The sequence below is a fragment of the Penicillium vulpinum genome, assembly GCF_028829585.1.
Source record: "Penicillium vulpinum strain IBT 29486 chromosome Unknown utg000001l_segment0_segment0, whole genome shotgun sequence".
Taxonomy (NCBI): domain Eukaryota; kingdom Fungi; phylum Ascomycota; class Eurotiomycetes; order Eurotiales; family Aspergillaceae; genus Penicillium; species Penicillium vulpinum.
In genome coordinates, this window is record NW_026643241.1 from 313,947 (window position 1) to 328,102 (window position 14,156).

Sequence of the window (14,156 nt, forward strand, 5' to 3'; positions counted from 1 at the left end):
ATGTGTATGCCTTCGCTGTATCGAAACATTATAGGATTATAATACAATGCAGCCTTGGCCATACTGCATCAGGTCTTCCTCTTAGAACAAAATGGAGTGAAGTAGGCTCCTGGCAATATAAAATGCAGTTTTCCTTTCTAATATAGTTACCTACACCTTCTTTGAAATTATTAATAAATATGCATTACTTTGCGAGCTGCACGTGAGACAGTGATAGTTGAGACGAAAAAACATCAAAACATTGCCCCATCATTCTCCTTTAGAATCTTTCCCCTCTACTGCCCTCACTTTCTCAACTCTTCATTGGGAGCATGATTACATTCCCGTCGCGTTGTTTGATTTCTCCGTCCACAACACAATATCATGTCTGACACAGGTGACGATCAGGTTGCAGCGATGGACCGCACCGACAGCGATGATTCGTTAGTCTTGATGACCTCGTCATTGCCTGCTGCGGTCGACTTTGTCCAGGAGACTCCTGGGGACCTGTTTGATGCCCCCAATGGTGCTGCTCTAATCCGTGAGAATTTCTTATTTAGCGACCCTTGATTTTACTCAAAGTCCCTGCTAATCTAGTCAATTTAGATGCATGCAACTGCAAGGGTGCGTGGGGTGCAGGAATTGCCCGTGCATTTCGTGAGCGGGTTAGTCAATCAATAATAAATCACGCACTTGATGCGACAACCTAGAGCTAATAACACGGTATTTCATAGTATCCTGCCGCTTACGAGATCTATCGCCAACACTGCCTCATGTACCAGGAACAACCAGTCACGAACACTATCACTGACCTACGCGACGAGGACCCACAGCCCACTCTCGTTGTTCACCGTCCCCTCGGCACCGCACTCATTATTCCGCCCCAGCAGAGCGACTTCTCCCTACACCGCCGTCGCCATTGGATAATCTGTCTCTTTACATCGGTGCATTATGGCAGCCGCAGGGATTCGGAGGATATGATTGTCAATAGCACTTTTGCTGCGCTACAACACCTGAGTGGACAGCTACACGGTCTTTCCCTGCAGACTTCCGATACCGGTAATGAGCGACCCCACAGCCTCTACTCCAGCCGCTTCTGCACTGGTTTGTTCAATGTTCCCTGGGATCGCATTCGTAAATTGATCGAGACTGTCGGTCTGCATATCACTGTGTACCACCCCTTTGAGGGAAGCAGCCGCCGTGCTCGTCCCATTCGCATGTCTCGTGCCAGTAAGACGAGCCAGGACTGAGATGATGAAGTCATCTAGTTATTTCCTCCCCATCAGCGAGGTTTTGGCTCATAGGTTTTTACCTGGTGTGTTGAGGAGGAGCGGGTTAATAATCCACTCTGATTTTATGATGATAATTGAGGCCAATAACCATGGAAAGCATGTACCTAGTTTTGATACACGAAGAGAATGAAAAAAAGGATGAAAGTAAAAAAAGGAATCAGACAATTAGAAGTAGGGCCTCTCTCATCACCTGACAGCGTGTATCGTAGATCGCGTCCGCGCGTTCCAAGGTTAGGCGATTTCCCCGATATCTCCAATCACCAATCTCACCATTCCTAACTATTTGTGATTCCCACCATATTACCCATCATATACTCCGTACATTCTGCATTTATCCAGGATACCAGTATGCCCGGTGAACCTCAGCCAGCTCAAAAGCGCCCACGTCTCCCTTTCAAACCTCCCAGTCGCACGACTAGCGCGGGACCATCCAGCTCCGCGCCAAAGGCTAAAGGAAAAGCGAAACAAACCAGCACAAAAGCCTCCGCATCCACAACCGCGCCCAAAACAACAAAAAGCAAACCTACGGCCCAAAACAAGTCCACAGCTCAGAGCAAATCTACAACCATTGGCAAACGCCCCCGACCCGAGTCTCCGGCAGTCAATGCCGCCTCCGAATCCGAATCCGAGTCCGACTCCAATGGATTGAGCCGCAGTCGTTCGCGCTCACTCTCCCAGGAACCCGACTATATCCTTGCTGAGATAACGACTACACACCAAGAAGAGGATGTAACGTCCAGCGACCCCAAAATACCTTCAAAACTGCTTACTCGTCTGCTGCACCAGCATTTCCAGAATGAGAAGACTAAGGTTGCAAAAGATGCCAACAACATTGTTGCTAAATATGTTGATGTCTTTGTGAGGGAAGCAATCGCCCGAGCTGCTTATGAGAGGGCCGAGTCAGATGGAAATACTGGGGGCAGGGGTCTTGGGGACGGGTTCCTTGAGGTAAGTCTTGATTCTTTTATTCTTTAATTTGCTATACATGGGTATTCTGATTGATAATATAGGTTGAAGATCTTGAGAAAATGGCGCCGCAGCTCACGATGGATTTCTAATATCTTCGTCTCTCGTACGAGGAGTCACGGCGTTAGGTTCAAATTCATGTATTAGGGCTTATTGTTTATTGTTCGAGATACCACAGCATCAGCAGAGCGCACGCAGCGATTTTACATAATTCGAACACCTTCAAAGGCAAGAGGCCTGGAAGAGTGAAATATCCCTAGGGTTCATATACTTAGGTGGCTTTCCAACGGTATGATCCTCAACAAAAGGCGGCACTGCCCCGAAGCCGTTGGCGTTGTGAAACAAAGCAATATCCCTGTTAACCCTCTTTGATAACCAAGCATTCGCCACATAGGCCGTGTTCTTTCTGCTGAGATGAACGACAGCAACGGGGAGCTTGTTCTGCTCAGGCAGATGGCCGAGCTGGGCATCGTAGGCTGTGTGGCAGATGTCGAAGACGAAGAATACCCGCGTTCGCCACTTCTGAGCTGCCACCAACTTTGTTGCTGGTTGGACTTCTTGTGGGACATAGAGATGGCTTGCTTTGAGGAGGCGGATGGCTTTGGGTAGGAGGACTTCTGGGTTGTTCTGGGCCTTGGATATCTGTGAACTCCGGTGGGAGACGATGACTAGGACTCTGAGGGGCTTTCCTTGGGACATGGTGGGCTGAAGATGTGAGGAGTAGTTTATTTGGATGTTTGCCTGGATGAGTTCTTACCGAGATGGACGGGACAGAATGTTTGGGTTGTCTCTATCCCTTTTTTTCTTCTTTTTCTTTTTTTGCTAAAATGTTCACTGCTGCATACAAAGATTTCTCAGAGTCCTCGAGCAGAGTTTAAATAATATTTTTTCCCCTACAGGTACGAGGCATATAGGGGCAAAGTTCGGTGTCTTACCTGGACTAGATGATAACCTTCCAATGGCCCGAGAGTCTGGTCGTTCAAACTGGAACATTTACCAGGGGATGGTCATCTGCCACATTGCACAAAGACTATATGTAATGCTGACAGCCATCCATGGATGTATTCAGCTGGAGATCAACGCTGCCGGGTACCTGGTGACTGGGTTAAGTCGGGATAGGACTCGTGTGTCAGTCTGATATCAAATTATGTACAACTTAGCAAACCCGCAGTATGCATCGGAGATGGTAAAATAAAAGCTAGAAGACCAAAAAACAAACTAGTATGATTTAAACGAAAGCTAGATGTCAAGAATGTTGTAAGTTGATAGTCGGAAGGCGGTGGCTAGTGGATTTTTCCCCGCGCGTGTTTTGCTTCTTCAACGCGTCAAACCCAGCCTCGAGAAGACCAATCTTTTCGCAATGGACGATGCGACGACCTCCTTGCTCACTGAGCACTTCAGTTACACACCATTGGTACGTTGATCGAGACCGATATGCATTGACTCGTGCTGCGCGCGACCTGCGACCTGCAACCTGCGACTCAAGACCCACTACTTGCTAGGAATATCGCTGACAGCTCCCTAGTCTCTCATAGATGATATTATCAACTCGATCAACAACCTGATATACCAAGCAATTTCGAGCTTGGAAGCTGGACTACTCAATACGCCGCCTGAACGACTCGGTTTCTCCCATGACAGCAGTGGTCCCAGCATCGCGGAAACAGATGAGGATGGCAATGTGATTTATCCAGAGGCAAAGCTAGAGATCGAGAATGGATTGCATCAGCTAGAGACGCTGCTAGAGGCCAATGTCGATAAGGCTTTCGACAAATTCGAGATCTATGTGCTGCGCAACATTCTCACGGTGCCTGCGGACTTGCTCTCTTGGGTGCGGTTGAAGCACTACGAGGTATGTGGAGTTACCCACGGATTTTTGGATCTGAAATTGCTTGCAGTTTTTTTTCAATAAGGGGTACGCTAATGCGCATTGTGCTAGGGTCTCGATTTCGGATCTTCGCCAGACACACCGACGCCAGAGACCATACATGCGCAACGCAAGAAATTGTTCGAAACGAAGAAACTGAACCGGTCGCTTAAAGAAGAACGCGCCCGAAACGATGCGGTTATTTCACAACTACAATCTATCCTATCGACAGTTGAGACAGCGAAGGCAGATGGTGTGTCTACGACGGCCGAAAATAAACCAGTTGATCTGTCCTTCTTAACCTCTAGCCCAGCTGCGCGCCAGCTTCGTGTTGGTGTCGATGCTGGACCGAATGCTAAACCCACGCCTCTTACAACCAATACCACTTTCATTCTTTCGCAGCTGCCCGCATTACAGATGACACTTGAGCAGCTCCGGCCAAAATTAGCAGCCCTTCCAAACGCAACGGTGCCAATGGAAACCAAAACCAAGAGAGATGAGAGAAAGGAATATATCGAGAGCAGGATTCGACTCCATCTCGAGCGAGCTGGCCAGCTCGCTATGGGAGACGACGGCAATCCAGTGGTCGCAGGTCGCAGAATCGATATCAGAGAGGCCCATGCCCTTGAAAGCGTAGCAAACATGCTTACGCAAGACAAGTCAGTGTAAGAGGATGTTTATGTGAAAAACTTTTGGTTCTACGACTCTATTATTGGATATGTACTGGTCGCCTTATGACCAAGTGATGCTCCATGTCTCCTGGGTCTTTCTGAAGGGGACAACGTCAATCTTGTCTGACTGGAGTATCTCCAAGATCTTCTCGCCCTTTTTCTCGATCGTGATGAATTCCTTCTGCTCCTCCGGGAGGCCATAGAAGGCCCGTCCGAACTTACTCATGAAACCCTCGACAACCTCTGGCGTGATCTCATCCTCCTTGAGGACACCATTATCGCAGGCCTGCTCAAAGGCATCAATCACAACCTGAGTGGTGTATGGTTGGGTGAAAACGCCGGCAGCGATCTTCTCGCCACCACGCTTGGATGCAGCCGGGTGTGGGGCGCTGTCGGAGCCGAAGAAGAACTTCGGGTTCCCTGAGACAGCAGCACGGAGAAGGGCATCACGGTCGGCTGGGGTCTTAGCAACGGGCTTGCAGAAGCAGAATGGGTCACCGGCCCACGAGTCGATAATAATGGATAGATGATGAGCAGTGATGGTACCAGAAACCGTGGGACCGCACTTCTTTACGGCCTCCACAGCTGCAGCAGTGGTACAGTGCTCGAGAATGATGCGCAGCTTGGGGAACTTGGAGTGCAACTCAAAGAGCTTGGGAAGGAAACGCTCTTCCGCGGACAACACCGTCACATCGCCTCCGGAGGGGCTTTCTCCGTGCAGGTTCAGAATCATGTCTTGTCGCTCCATCTCCTCGAAGATGGGGTAGAACTGTGTGTAGTCCACCACGCCTGCAGAGGAATTGGTTGTCACACCGGCCGGGTAACTCTTGACACCAACGATGCCGCGCTTCTTAGCTTCAATGATGGTCTCTGGTGTCACGGTCTCGTGGAGGTAAAGCGACATAAGGAAGTTGACATTCGGCTCGAGGGCTTGTAGGCGCTTCTGGTATTCCAGAGCACGGTCGACGGTCGTGATAGGTGGCACAAGGTTAGGCTACCGAGTGTATTAGATATAGCTCAAAAGACAGGATTTGTTCCCATTCCCATTCTAATAGATAAACCCGCTTACCATAACGAAAACGGTGTTCACACCTCCATTTCGGATGGTGGGAGTCACCAAGTCCATCATTGGACCCTCGCGGAGATGGACTATCTTTGGTCAGCTCGTGCATCTATCAATCTTCAATCCCCAGAATTGCTTAGTACCATGGAAGTCGGCCGAGGCGGGGAGCTTTACTCCCTGTAGCTTGGGGAGAGGCATGATAAGTATCAGATTTAAATCAAGCTTAACCAATTGCAAAGCCTAGTTATGTCCCTAGTATGTTCAAGTTCAAGGCGCGAGAAAGTCGATCTTCACTTTTTGCCCCGCCATTTCTGAAAAAGTTCTGCCGACGGCGGTGGCAACCCCAGTTCCAGCCTTTTCCCGAGGGATCCATTCTTCCCCCAGTGTTGGATTGAGGTCTTAAAATCAAGTTAACATTGAAAGGGTCAAAGATAATATGTGTAACCAAACAAGAAGCGTTGATTTGAAATAGAAACATTCCAATCTTACCGCCAATCCATTTTCATCCAAAACCCCCCCAAACTAGGTACTCCGTACGGAGCACTATGCACAGCGGCACGTCTGGGGTAGTACTCGGGGAGAAATATTGATTTACAAAGACCAAGGCCTAGATTTATTCAGGGATCTATTCAGTGGATAAGAGAATTCCTAGTATAAGCAAGGCCAGGATGTGTACATATTCCGTGCCGCTGGTGGCTCTCGGGCATAATTCTCGGCGCTTCGCCGTCACCTATGACAGGTCACAATTACCAGCCTCGAGGAAATTGGATTCTCCAACAGACGAATGAAATCTGTTCCTCCACCACAAATTTGATGCAAACCCCGCTCAGAGCCTATATTTGGGTCTACTAGGCGCTTTGTTGGTGCTTATTGACCGATGCGTCCGCCAAGTCTGCACGCTGGCGCCCGCTCAGACAATTATGGCTCGGGGATGTACAAGTCCCAGTTGCAAGGCTGCTGTTTACAATTATCCGTAGTCCTGCGAATTTGACACAGAGCCCAAGGCGAATCACCGCGGTCGGTTACGCATTGAGGCGCTCTGCATGGCTTCATGCAGTAATACGGACTGAATATCGCCCTCAGGATACACGCTCATTCGATAATAATCTCTTTTGTGATAGCATAGCGCCCACTAAGTTAGTCCCTGAATCAATACTGGGATTATGTTTTCACGAATATACATATCCCAGCTGGTATCCGTGAATCGTTCGACCATAGGAAGTAGACATAGTACCTAACTTTGCTTTTTTTTTTTTTTTTCCTTCTTGTTTATCGTTGTCCCTAAGAGGTTCTTCGCTCTTTGATATCGATTCCTAGGAATATCCTTGCCGGCAAGGTGGTTATTGATAGTTACACACTCTTTTCCAAACCCCCTCTCTGTCGTCTCACCAAACCCAACGACACGCCTTCATCATGACCTCAAACTCATCCCTCTCCGGATCGGGCACTGCGTATTCTTCAGACATGGAAGAATCAAACTTTCTGAAACGCAATCGTATCATTCACTTTACACGACTTGGTCTATCTTTCTTGACTTTCGCCGTTGCTATTGCTGTTGTCGCTTGCGAAGCCCCACCCTTGCGGCACTATAAGAACACCTCCCAGTGGGCGAGTGTCGGTCTCGCACTGTGGCCTTTGAACTTCGACCTCCGTCCAACAACAGCCGCCATCGCGTGCGGCTGTGTAATCTCCGTCTTGAACTTGGTTTACATCGCCGTTGCCCTCCTACCATCTGTGAGCCTTACACCTCTCCCACTGCACTGTGTGACTGCATATGTACCTTTGATGCCATATACTAACTCCCACCCAGCCACATTCGCGTATTAAGCCACTCAACATCTATGCCTCGGCGTCAGCAGTCGCAGGCTTTGTAACCACCCTAGTTAGCATCCTATTCATAATCTACCTACCATCCTCGGATTACCCAGCAGGGTTCAGCAAGAACGAAACCCTCCACAGCTGGACCTGCAAGTGGAAAACCGGGACAGGCAGCACAACAGCACCTCGTCACTTTGATCGTGACTGCATCAATACTCGTGCTGGGTTTGTGCTGCTGTGTGTGCTTGTTGGAATGGAGGTTTTGATGGGATTCGTTGCTGCTGCTGGCACGTGGTTCCAGCGGGATGTTGCTCGTCGTCGCGCAGAGCAGTCCCAACTCGAAAAGTTGGAGATCGCTACTAAGCAGGCTTATCACAATTGATGAGTGGATGGCTTCGGGAGGACTTGGTGCTGTGCAAGCGTGGCGTTGGTTCAGATGTTTGTTGATCTGTATGTATGAATGTATTACTGTATTGACGGAATGTTCTCATGGTTATATATACTGGGCATTTATTTGTTGAGAAGTGAGGGCCCACTAGTCTGGCACATCGATAGCCTCTTTTTTTAGCTTAGATATTTATGTGGTGTTATGCTTTTCATGTTCTATAAGTTCGATAAAATAGCTTCAGTAACCATGTAGACTCGCTTGGGGCTTCGATAATCTCAAAATGCAGCTCCTAGTCCTAAAACAACCAGAGCCATCCAGCTACCGGCATCATTCGCAACTGCAGCTCCCTCCGATGGAATCGCCGACTTCTCATACCCAATGAATGATTTAGTGGGGCCGGCCGTAGTAGACGAGCCGCCACTAGAGGTTATTATACTGGCATCTGCGTTGGTTGGCTGAGCGGCATTCGACCCAGGCAAAGTCCACGAGGGTGCGACGGTGGTCTCTCCTTGGTCATATGCATTCGCGGTAGCGCAGTCATTTACGCTAAGTTGTCTGGCCGCAGAGGATTCCGGGTCATCCTCGGAGCAGTTTACGTAGCAGCTGTTAAAGTATGTTAGAGATGCGGGTTTGGAGATAGTTTTAATTGAAGAATTGGCAAGAGTCAGAGTCGGGGGCCAGGCAGCTGTCTACTCACTTTGAAATATTTGCAGCGCCTGAACACTTGCAGTCCCAATCAGCCGAGGAACATTTTGCGAGCCCACGCTTCATGATGGCGACGCATGAATCTACAACTCTGTTGATTATGAGAAAGGAATCCTAGGCAAGTCATGTATGTTTGGATGCTTACTTTTGAGAAGCGCAGTTCGAGTTTCCGTTTGTGCTCGGGGAAGTTGGCGTTGCATCTTGAGCGGCGATGAGAGTAGCCGATGCAGCAAGTAGAATGGAGAGATGGGTAGCAAGGAAATACATCTGGATATTGAAGAAAGGCAAATTAAAGAATACAACGTAAGATAATAATATGCGCGCTGATAGGTATAGGTCTTGAGGTAAAATCCAAGGAGATTCACTCGAGACGTTAAAACTGGGGATTTGAAAAGGTGGACTTCGAACGTTACATTCATATTAAAGGAAATGGAACTGTTCAGCCCTCTGATAAGGCCATATCTATTCCCGGCGTTGACAGGAGTCTGAAGCTCCCACGTGGAAAAAGTACTCCAGGGTCCACATTCTTGGCCAGGCACCATATCCTATTCTGCACATTTATGCTCAAGGAAGCTATGCAGATTGAAAAGTGAAAGAGAGTGACTTGAATCAATCATAGAAGCTTGTTTCTTATATTGGCGGGTTAGTATAACACCTAGACAACAAGTTCGCTTTGAAGATAAATATTGAACCAGAAGAAAACAATTTAGCCCAAAGCGGTGTTACTCTGGTACAACCATAATTGCAAGGTACCATGGAAGTTGATAATAAGGTGGTTCTTCGACATCATAACGTTCTCCAATGTCGCATTCCACCGATCGTGGTTACATTCTTCAATGCCATCGCTGGTGTTGGCCAATAATGAATGAGAATGATCAGAGCCGCATTGGGGATATCTGAGTCTCCACTCCAACTTGAATGATTTAAAATTCCTACACCTATAACTAGACTGATTCTGGGATGGGAATATACGTTTGTAGTTCCTCACATATCTCTCTCCGTACTACATAATGTAATAGAAAAAAAGCACACTGATTAATCCGTACCTTCCTATTATGGATATCACGAGGTCGATCCCAATGTATACCCTGGGTTGATAGTTTTACTGGAGGCATGGCTACCTTTCCTGTTTGGCTCTGATTCTTTCTTCTAGTCAGATAAATATGTCTCTTCTATTAGGTCGGTACATACAAGTATATAATCAAATCATAATCTCTTCGAAAACCGACGGCTTCGCCATCCAGTCCCTCAACGGTGCGCTGATAACCCAATTAAAAGTTGCCCTAAGTAGGTGTCCAGGAAAAGTAGATTCCTAATAATGCAATTTGTGTAAATATGTATCTTTGTTTATTTAGTTCGTCCTCGGTCTGTGATTGGCAAGAATGCACCTAGCCCTGGAGAGTGGTAGGAAGTGCATAATCAGAGTTGGAATCAGCCGACCTTGGATGGAGTCAAGAGCCGCCAATAGACGCCAATATGACAAGCCTTAGAGGGCATCATGACAACTGAGGAGCTTTCCTGGAAACTGGGAGTTCATCCATAAGCCTAGAGGGGAGCTTTAAACTTGAATCAAGAGACACTGAACTTTGAACCTTCCAAGTTTGGAAGGTGTATCTGTAAGGCGGCGTCCCTAAAACACATGGGCAGAAAGCGAAGCGCAAACAGTATAGGACAATGAAATTATAAGGGCGGTGCTCTAATTCATGGGATGTTATGATGGACAAACACCAGTCCATCCTCGTGCCTAACCTTCCGTTCCTTTTCTCCTGGAGATACAAATCTCCATCCTCCTTTGACGCTGTCGGGAATCCCCACATCGAGTAGCCTCGTGTGTTTCCTACTTTGTCTTTTCATCAAACAATGAACGAGCAGGGACGCCCTCCTCCTCCTCCTGGCCGCGATGGCAATCGGGATGGCAAACGTGACGGCGGAAACACCGCGCCGCGCCGCCGGAAGGAAGCCTGGCGCATGAAACGCCGCGTAAGCCTACTCCATTGATTGCTGTAATGTTTGGAGAGCAATACTGATATCACTCATAGCAAAATGCTGCCCACGCTGCTGCCGAGCATGACGCCCGCCTCGCTGAGCTAATGGCGCGCGCGATTCAACAACAGGTCGATGTAAGCGATATCTCCAATTACCTACTTTTCTTCCAGCCCCACCTCATGAGGCCCTATACTGATACCCCTTATAGCAAGAGCGCATCCAACCCTCCCCCGCTCGTGACGAACGAATCGCCGTGCTAACTTACCACGCGGTCAGAGCCCAATTGAATGTAAGATATTACCCATTTCCCCGTTTTCGACCTACCAAAACAATATCTCGGAAGGCAGCAGTGGTGATGATGTCTGACATACATGGCCTACATAGCAGGAGTTCAATGCACGCGGTGACTCGGCCCGTGGGCGTCGGGCCCGGAACTGGAGACTTGGCCGTGGTGATATCAGGGGCCGCAATGGCCGCAGTGATCGCAGTGATCGCAGTGGTCTTGGTGGTCTCGGCGGTCGTAGCCACCGTGGCAGTCGCGGCGGTGGTGCTGATGCTACTCAAGGAGGTGGTCGTGGTGGTCGTGGTGGTCGTGGTAGTCATGATGGACGTGAGCCTAGCAGTGGTCATGGCGCTGCCCACAGCGGCGCTGGAGCGGGTGATGCGAGCCAGCAAAACCTCCCCACCCAGCAACAAGTCCACGGGCCCTCCCAGGTTTATGGACCCCAGTATTGGACAAGACTTCACACTATCCAGGCGGATATGGCAGGTCAGAACAATTTCCTCCTATTACTCTACCCACTCCTATTAACCCCCAATGCTTTGCCAGCGATCCTGACCCCGGGGCCCCGGGGCCGTTCCTGGTCGATGGCCATTCCCCCATTCCCGTATTCTCATCATGCCTTGATCAATCTCGATACTGGAATTATACTAACCGTCACATGTATAGGCGCTAACTTTCCCACCGGAGGGGCTGGCTCTGCGCCGTAAAGGCATGTAATTTCACTAAGGTTTTGATGCGGCTGAATGTTGGCGACTTGCTCTTCGGAGTTTTGCCGATTTTGTTTCTGGCTGCAGCTCAAGAGGAATAGCCTGTCGGGCCCTCTGTTCTTTGGGCAGTTGCTGTCTATTTTAGCAAGGTCTTAATTCTCTTCTCTTTCTATCAAGAAATGAATTGTTATTGTTATCTCTTTCACTCATTATGGGCCATTCAATCATTTACTCATTCTCTCTCAAATTTATATGTCCACATAACGATAGTGGGAAAGGCTATTATTGCTGCCCCCGTCGTCAATCCTCTGCTCTGTTACCATGACGATCCAGTCCCATATGTCCCCCAAGGAGTTGCTGCTAGTAGCAGTATAGGAAGTCTCCAGAGATGAGAGGTGCGATTTGAGAGAGATCGTTAGAGCCTTAGGCCACCGTGGAACTTGACAAATGAGCTCATAGAGAAAATTTATTCGTTCGTTATGTCTGTCAAAGCTAGACATCTGCATACATGTTTTCAGATGTTGCTGTATGGTATAAAATAATAAAAAGCCAGGGGAAAAAGCCGGGTTGAATAGGTAGCGGAATGTATGTGCCATAATCGTGCCCAGCCCACCAACACCGGGTACGATGGTGGGCTTGGCACGATTACTAATTGATGTTCACGTCCACGGGTCCACCTGGGCACTCTGTGGAAATTATTATTGGAGATGACGATACATCACCGCGACACCGCCTTTGGCAGAAATTCGTCTATGTACATTGTTGCGGCTTGCACTTCTATCTTTTTGATAAACCCTGGCACGCCAAAAAAGACATTGACCATGACAGACCCTACTCTACCAACAAATCAGGGCCTTGATGAGGAGGCCTATGACTCCGCCGAGGATGAAGATTTCGAGCTAGACGTTGCACCGGACGACTCCGACTTATCTTCCGATGCCGATGAGGCCCCAGAACCCGCAAAAAAGAAGCGAAAGACAGACACCACAGCTCAAATCCCCAAGGATGCAGAACTCGACTCTGGAGATGAGGCTACAATCAGAAGGGCGAGGGAGAAGAAAGAGAAAAAGACCAAGGGGAAGAAGCCTAAGGGCAAACGTGCGCGTGATAGCGACGAGGATGATAGCGACATTGACATGGACGACGATGAAGGAGGAACTGGGGGATTTGTGCGAACACGCGCAATGAAACAACAAATGTGAGCTCTTAGTTCTACCGATGTTAATTGACTTAATGCCGGGTTCTAATACGCGTTTCCCGAGCAGACAAGAAGAACAGCGTAAGCCCCTGGCCAGGATTGATGGCGCGACTGTGGACGTGGACGCCCTATGGGAGCAGATGAATGCCCCCCAAGCCCAGAGCAGCTTGTCAACCCCGATTCAGCAAATAACCGAATCTGTTCCCGAACCGCAACCAAAAGGCGAAACGCAAGCACAGGACCAGGGTGCCAAAGATGCGGAACACAAAATGGGCCCTACCACGCACGCTGACCAGATGATCAAGATCAAGCGCACCTACAAGTTTGCCGGAGAATGGATCACCGAGGAGAAGGTCGTGCCCAAACACTCGGCGGAGGCTCAAGTGTTCCTGTCTAGTGGGGAGAATGTCGAATATACCGACGAGGATGCCGCAGCCACAACTGCTGCTCGTAACCTTCGCCGACCGCTTCGCAAGATCTCGCGATTCGACCCCAATCCGACCGGCACGATCAAGAAAAGCTGGGAGAAACAACTCGTTACCGATGACAAGGATGCGCGTGGACCCAAAATCAACACTGTGGAGAAGTCAAGACTCGATTGGGCCACGTACGTCGACTCAGCCGGTATTAAAGATGAGCTGCGCACGCATAGCAAAGCTAAGGAGGGTTATATCGGTCGCATGGATTTCTTGGGCCGTATGGAAGACAAGAGAGAGGAGGAACGGCGGACTGCACGGCTCAAGGGCATATGAAAGCAGCCCGCGTGTGCTTTCTACCCGAACCATTTCTGGTGTCAGAAAACTCCTCCTACCGCATGCTATAACAAGGATATGACTTCATATAGACTCATGTTATTGCGGAGTGCTCTACATGGCTTGTATTGCATGATGTAATCCTGCAGGTGGCTCTAATTTGAGCAATAGCTCACTCTATTCTGATTGAAAGTGTGAGCTTTTGGCCTTGAAGTCACTACATGTGCTCGATGTCCGCTGTAGGATACGGTAATGACAGGGATTAACTGACGAGAATGACTGACATCCTTGCCTCAAGCCTCAAGCCTGAATACGACCATACGATCAGTGCCCCTGCAGTGGAACCACTGGTCTACATCTATACCCAGTGAAACGTGATTGTCAATCAAATCGATCATCATATCAGATTAACGAGAATCCGAATTTGTACTATCAACATGTACTATATAGCAATCCAGAGATACCATTTCAGCGACACATT

The 14,156-nt window shown here is 48.7% G+C and overlaps 9 protein-coding genes across 9 annotated transcripts; 6 read left to right on the top strand and 3 right to left on the bottom strand.

Annotated features, from left to right (window-relative positions):
* Positions 1-363: 363 nt before the first annotated feature.
* N7479_000127 (uncharacterized protein) lies at positions 364-1,229 on the top strand (the record flags this gene model as incomplete). The annotated part of the gene is made up of 3 exons (XM_057247825.1): positions 364-520; positions 586-644; positions 714-1,229. 3 exons carry the CDS (start codon positions 364-366, stop codon positions 1,227-1,229), a joined length of 732 nt encoding a protein of 243 aa, XP_057112257.1.
* Positions 1,230-1,619: 390 nt separating this feature from the next.
* On the top strand, positions 1,620-2,329 carry N7479_000128 (CENP-X/MHF2 family protein; the record flags this gene model as incomplete). The annotated part of the gene is made up of 2 exons (XM_057247826.1): positions 1,620-2,219; positions 2,282-2,329. 2 exons carry the CDS (start codon positions 1,620-1,622, stop codon positions 2,327-2,329), a joined length of 648 nt encoding a protein of 215 aa, XP_057112258.1.
* Positions 2,330-2,459: 130 nt separating this feature from the next.
* N7479_000129 (uncharacterized protein) lies at positions 2,460-2,936 on the bottom strand (the record flags this gene model as incomplete). Its single annotated transcript, XM_057247827.1, has 1 exon — positions 2,460-2,936. The coding sequence occupies one exon, from the start codon at positions 2,934-2,936 to the stop codon at positions 2,460-2,462; it is 477 nt and encodes a 158-aa protein (XP_057112259.1).
* A 661-nt stretch (positions 2,937-3,597) lies between these two features.
* Positions 3,598-4,773, top strand: N7479_000130 (MIND complex subunit MTW1; the record flags this gene model as incomplete). The annotated part of the gene is made up of 3 exons (XM_057247828.1): positions 3,598-3,651; positions 3,763-4,089; positions 4,177-4,773. The coding sequence occupies 3 exons, from the start codon at positions 3,598-3,600 to the stop codon at positions 4,771-4,773; spliced, it is 978 nt and encodes a 325-aa protein (XP_057112260.1).
* A 63-nt stretch (positions 4,774-4,836) lies between these two features.
* Positions 4,837-6,036, bottom strand: N7479_000131 (dihydroorotase; the record flags this gene model as incomplete). Its single annotated transcript, XM_057247829.1, has 3 exons — positions 4,837-5,769; positions 5,845-5,924; positions 5,982-6,036. The coding sequence occupies 3 exons, from the start codon at positions 6,034-6,036 to the stop codon at positions 4,837-4,839; spliced, it is 1,068 nt and encodes a 355-aa protein (XP_057112261.1).
* Positions 6,037-7,251: 1,215 nt separating this feature from the next.
* On the top strand, positions 7,252-8,038 carry N7479_000132 (uncharacterized protein; the record flags this gene model as incomplete). The annotated part of the gene is made up of 2 exons (XM_057247830.1): positions 7,252-7,572; positions 7,649-8,038. 2 exons carry the CDS (start codon positions 7,252-7,254, stop codon positions 8,036-8,038), a joined length of 711 nt encoding a protein of 236 aa, XP_057112262.1.
* Positions 8,039-8,319: 281 nt separating this feature from the next.
* On the bottom strand, positions 8,320-9,016 carry N7479_000133 (uncharacterized protein; the record flags this gene model as incomplete). Its single annotated transcript, XM_057247831.1, has 3 exons — positions 8,320-8,647; positions 8,742-8,840; positions 8,895-9,016. The coding sequence occupies 3 exons, from the start codon at positions 9,014-9,016 to the stop codon at positions 8,320-8,322; spliced, it is 549 nt and encodes a 182-aa protein (XP_057112263.1).
* Positions 9,017-10,609: 1,593 nt separating this feature from the next.
* N7479_000134 (uncharacterized protein) lies at positions 10,610-11,725 on the top strand (the record flags this gene model as incomplete). The annotated part of the gene is made up of 4 exons (XM_057247832.1): positions 10,610-10,729; positions 10,789-10,869; positions 10,944-11,024; positions 11,120-11,725. 4 exons carry the CDS (start codon positions 10,610-10,612, stop codon positions 11,723-11,725), a joined length of 888 nt encoding a protein of 295 aa, XP_057112264.1.
* Positions 11,726-12,546: 821 nt separating this feature from the next.
* swc5 (putative Swr1p complex component (Swc5)) lies at positions 12,547-13,675 on the top strand (the record flags this gene model as incomplete). Its single annotated transcript, XM_057247833.1, has 2 exons — positions 12,547-12,923; positions 12,991-13,675. The coding sequence occupies 2 exons, from the start codon at positions 12,547-12,549 to the stop codon at positions 13,673-13,675; spliced, it is 1,062 nt and encodes a 353-aa protein (XP_057112265.1).
* Between the last annotated feature and the right edge of the window lie 481 nt (positions 13,676-14,156).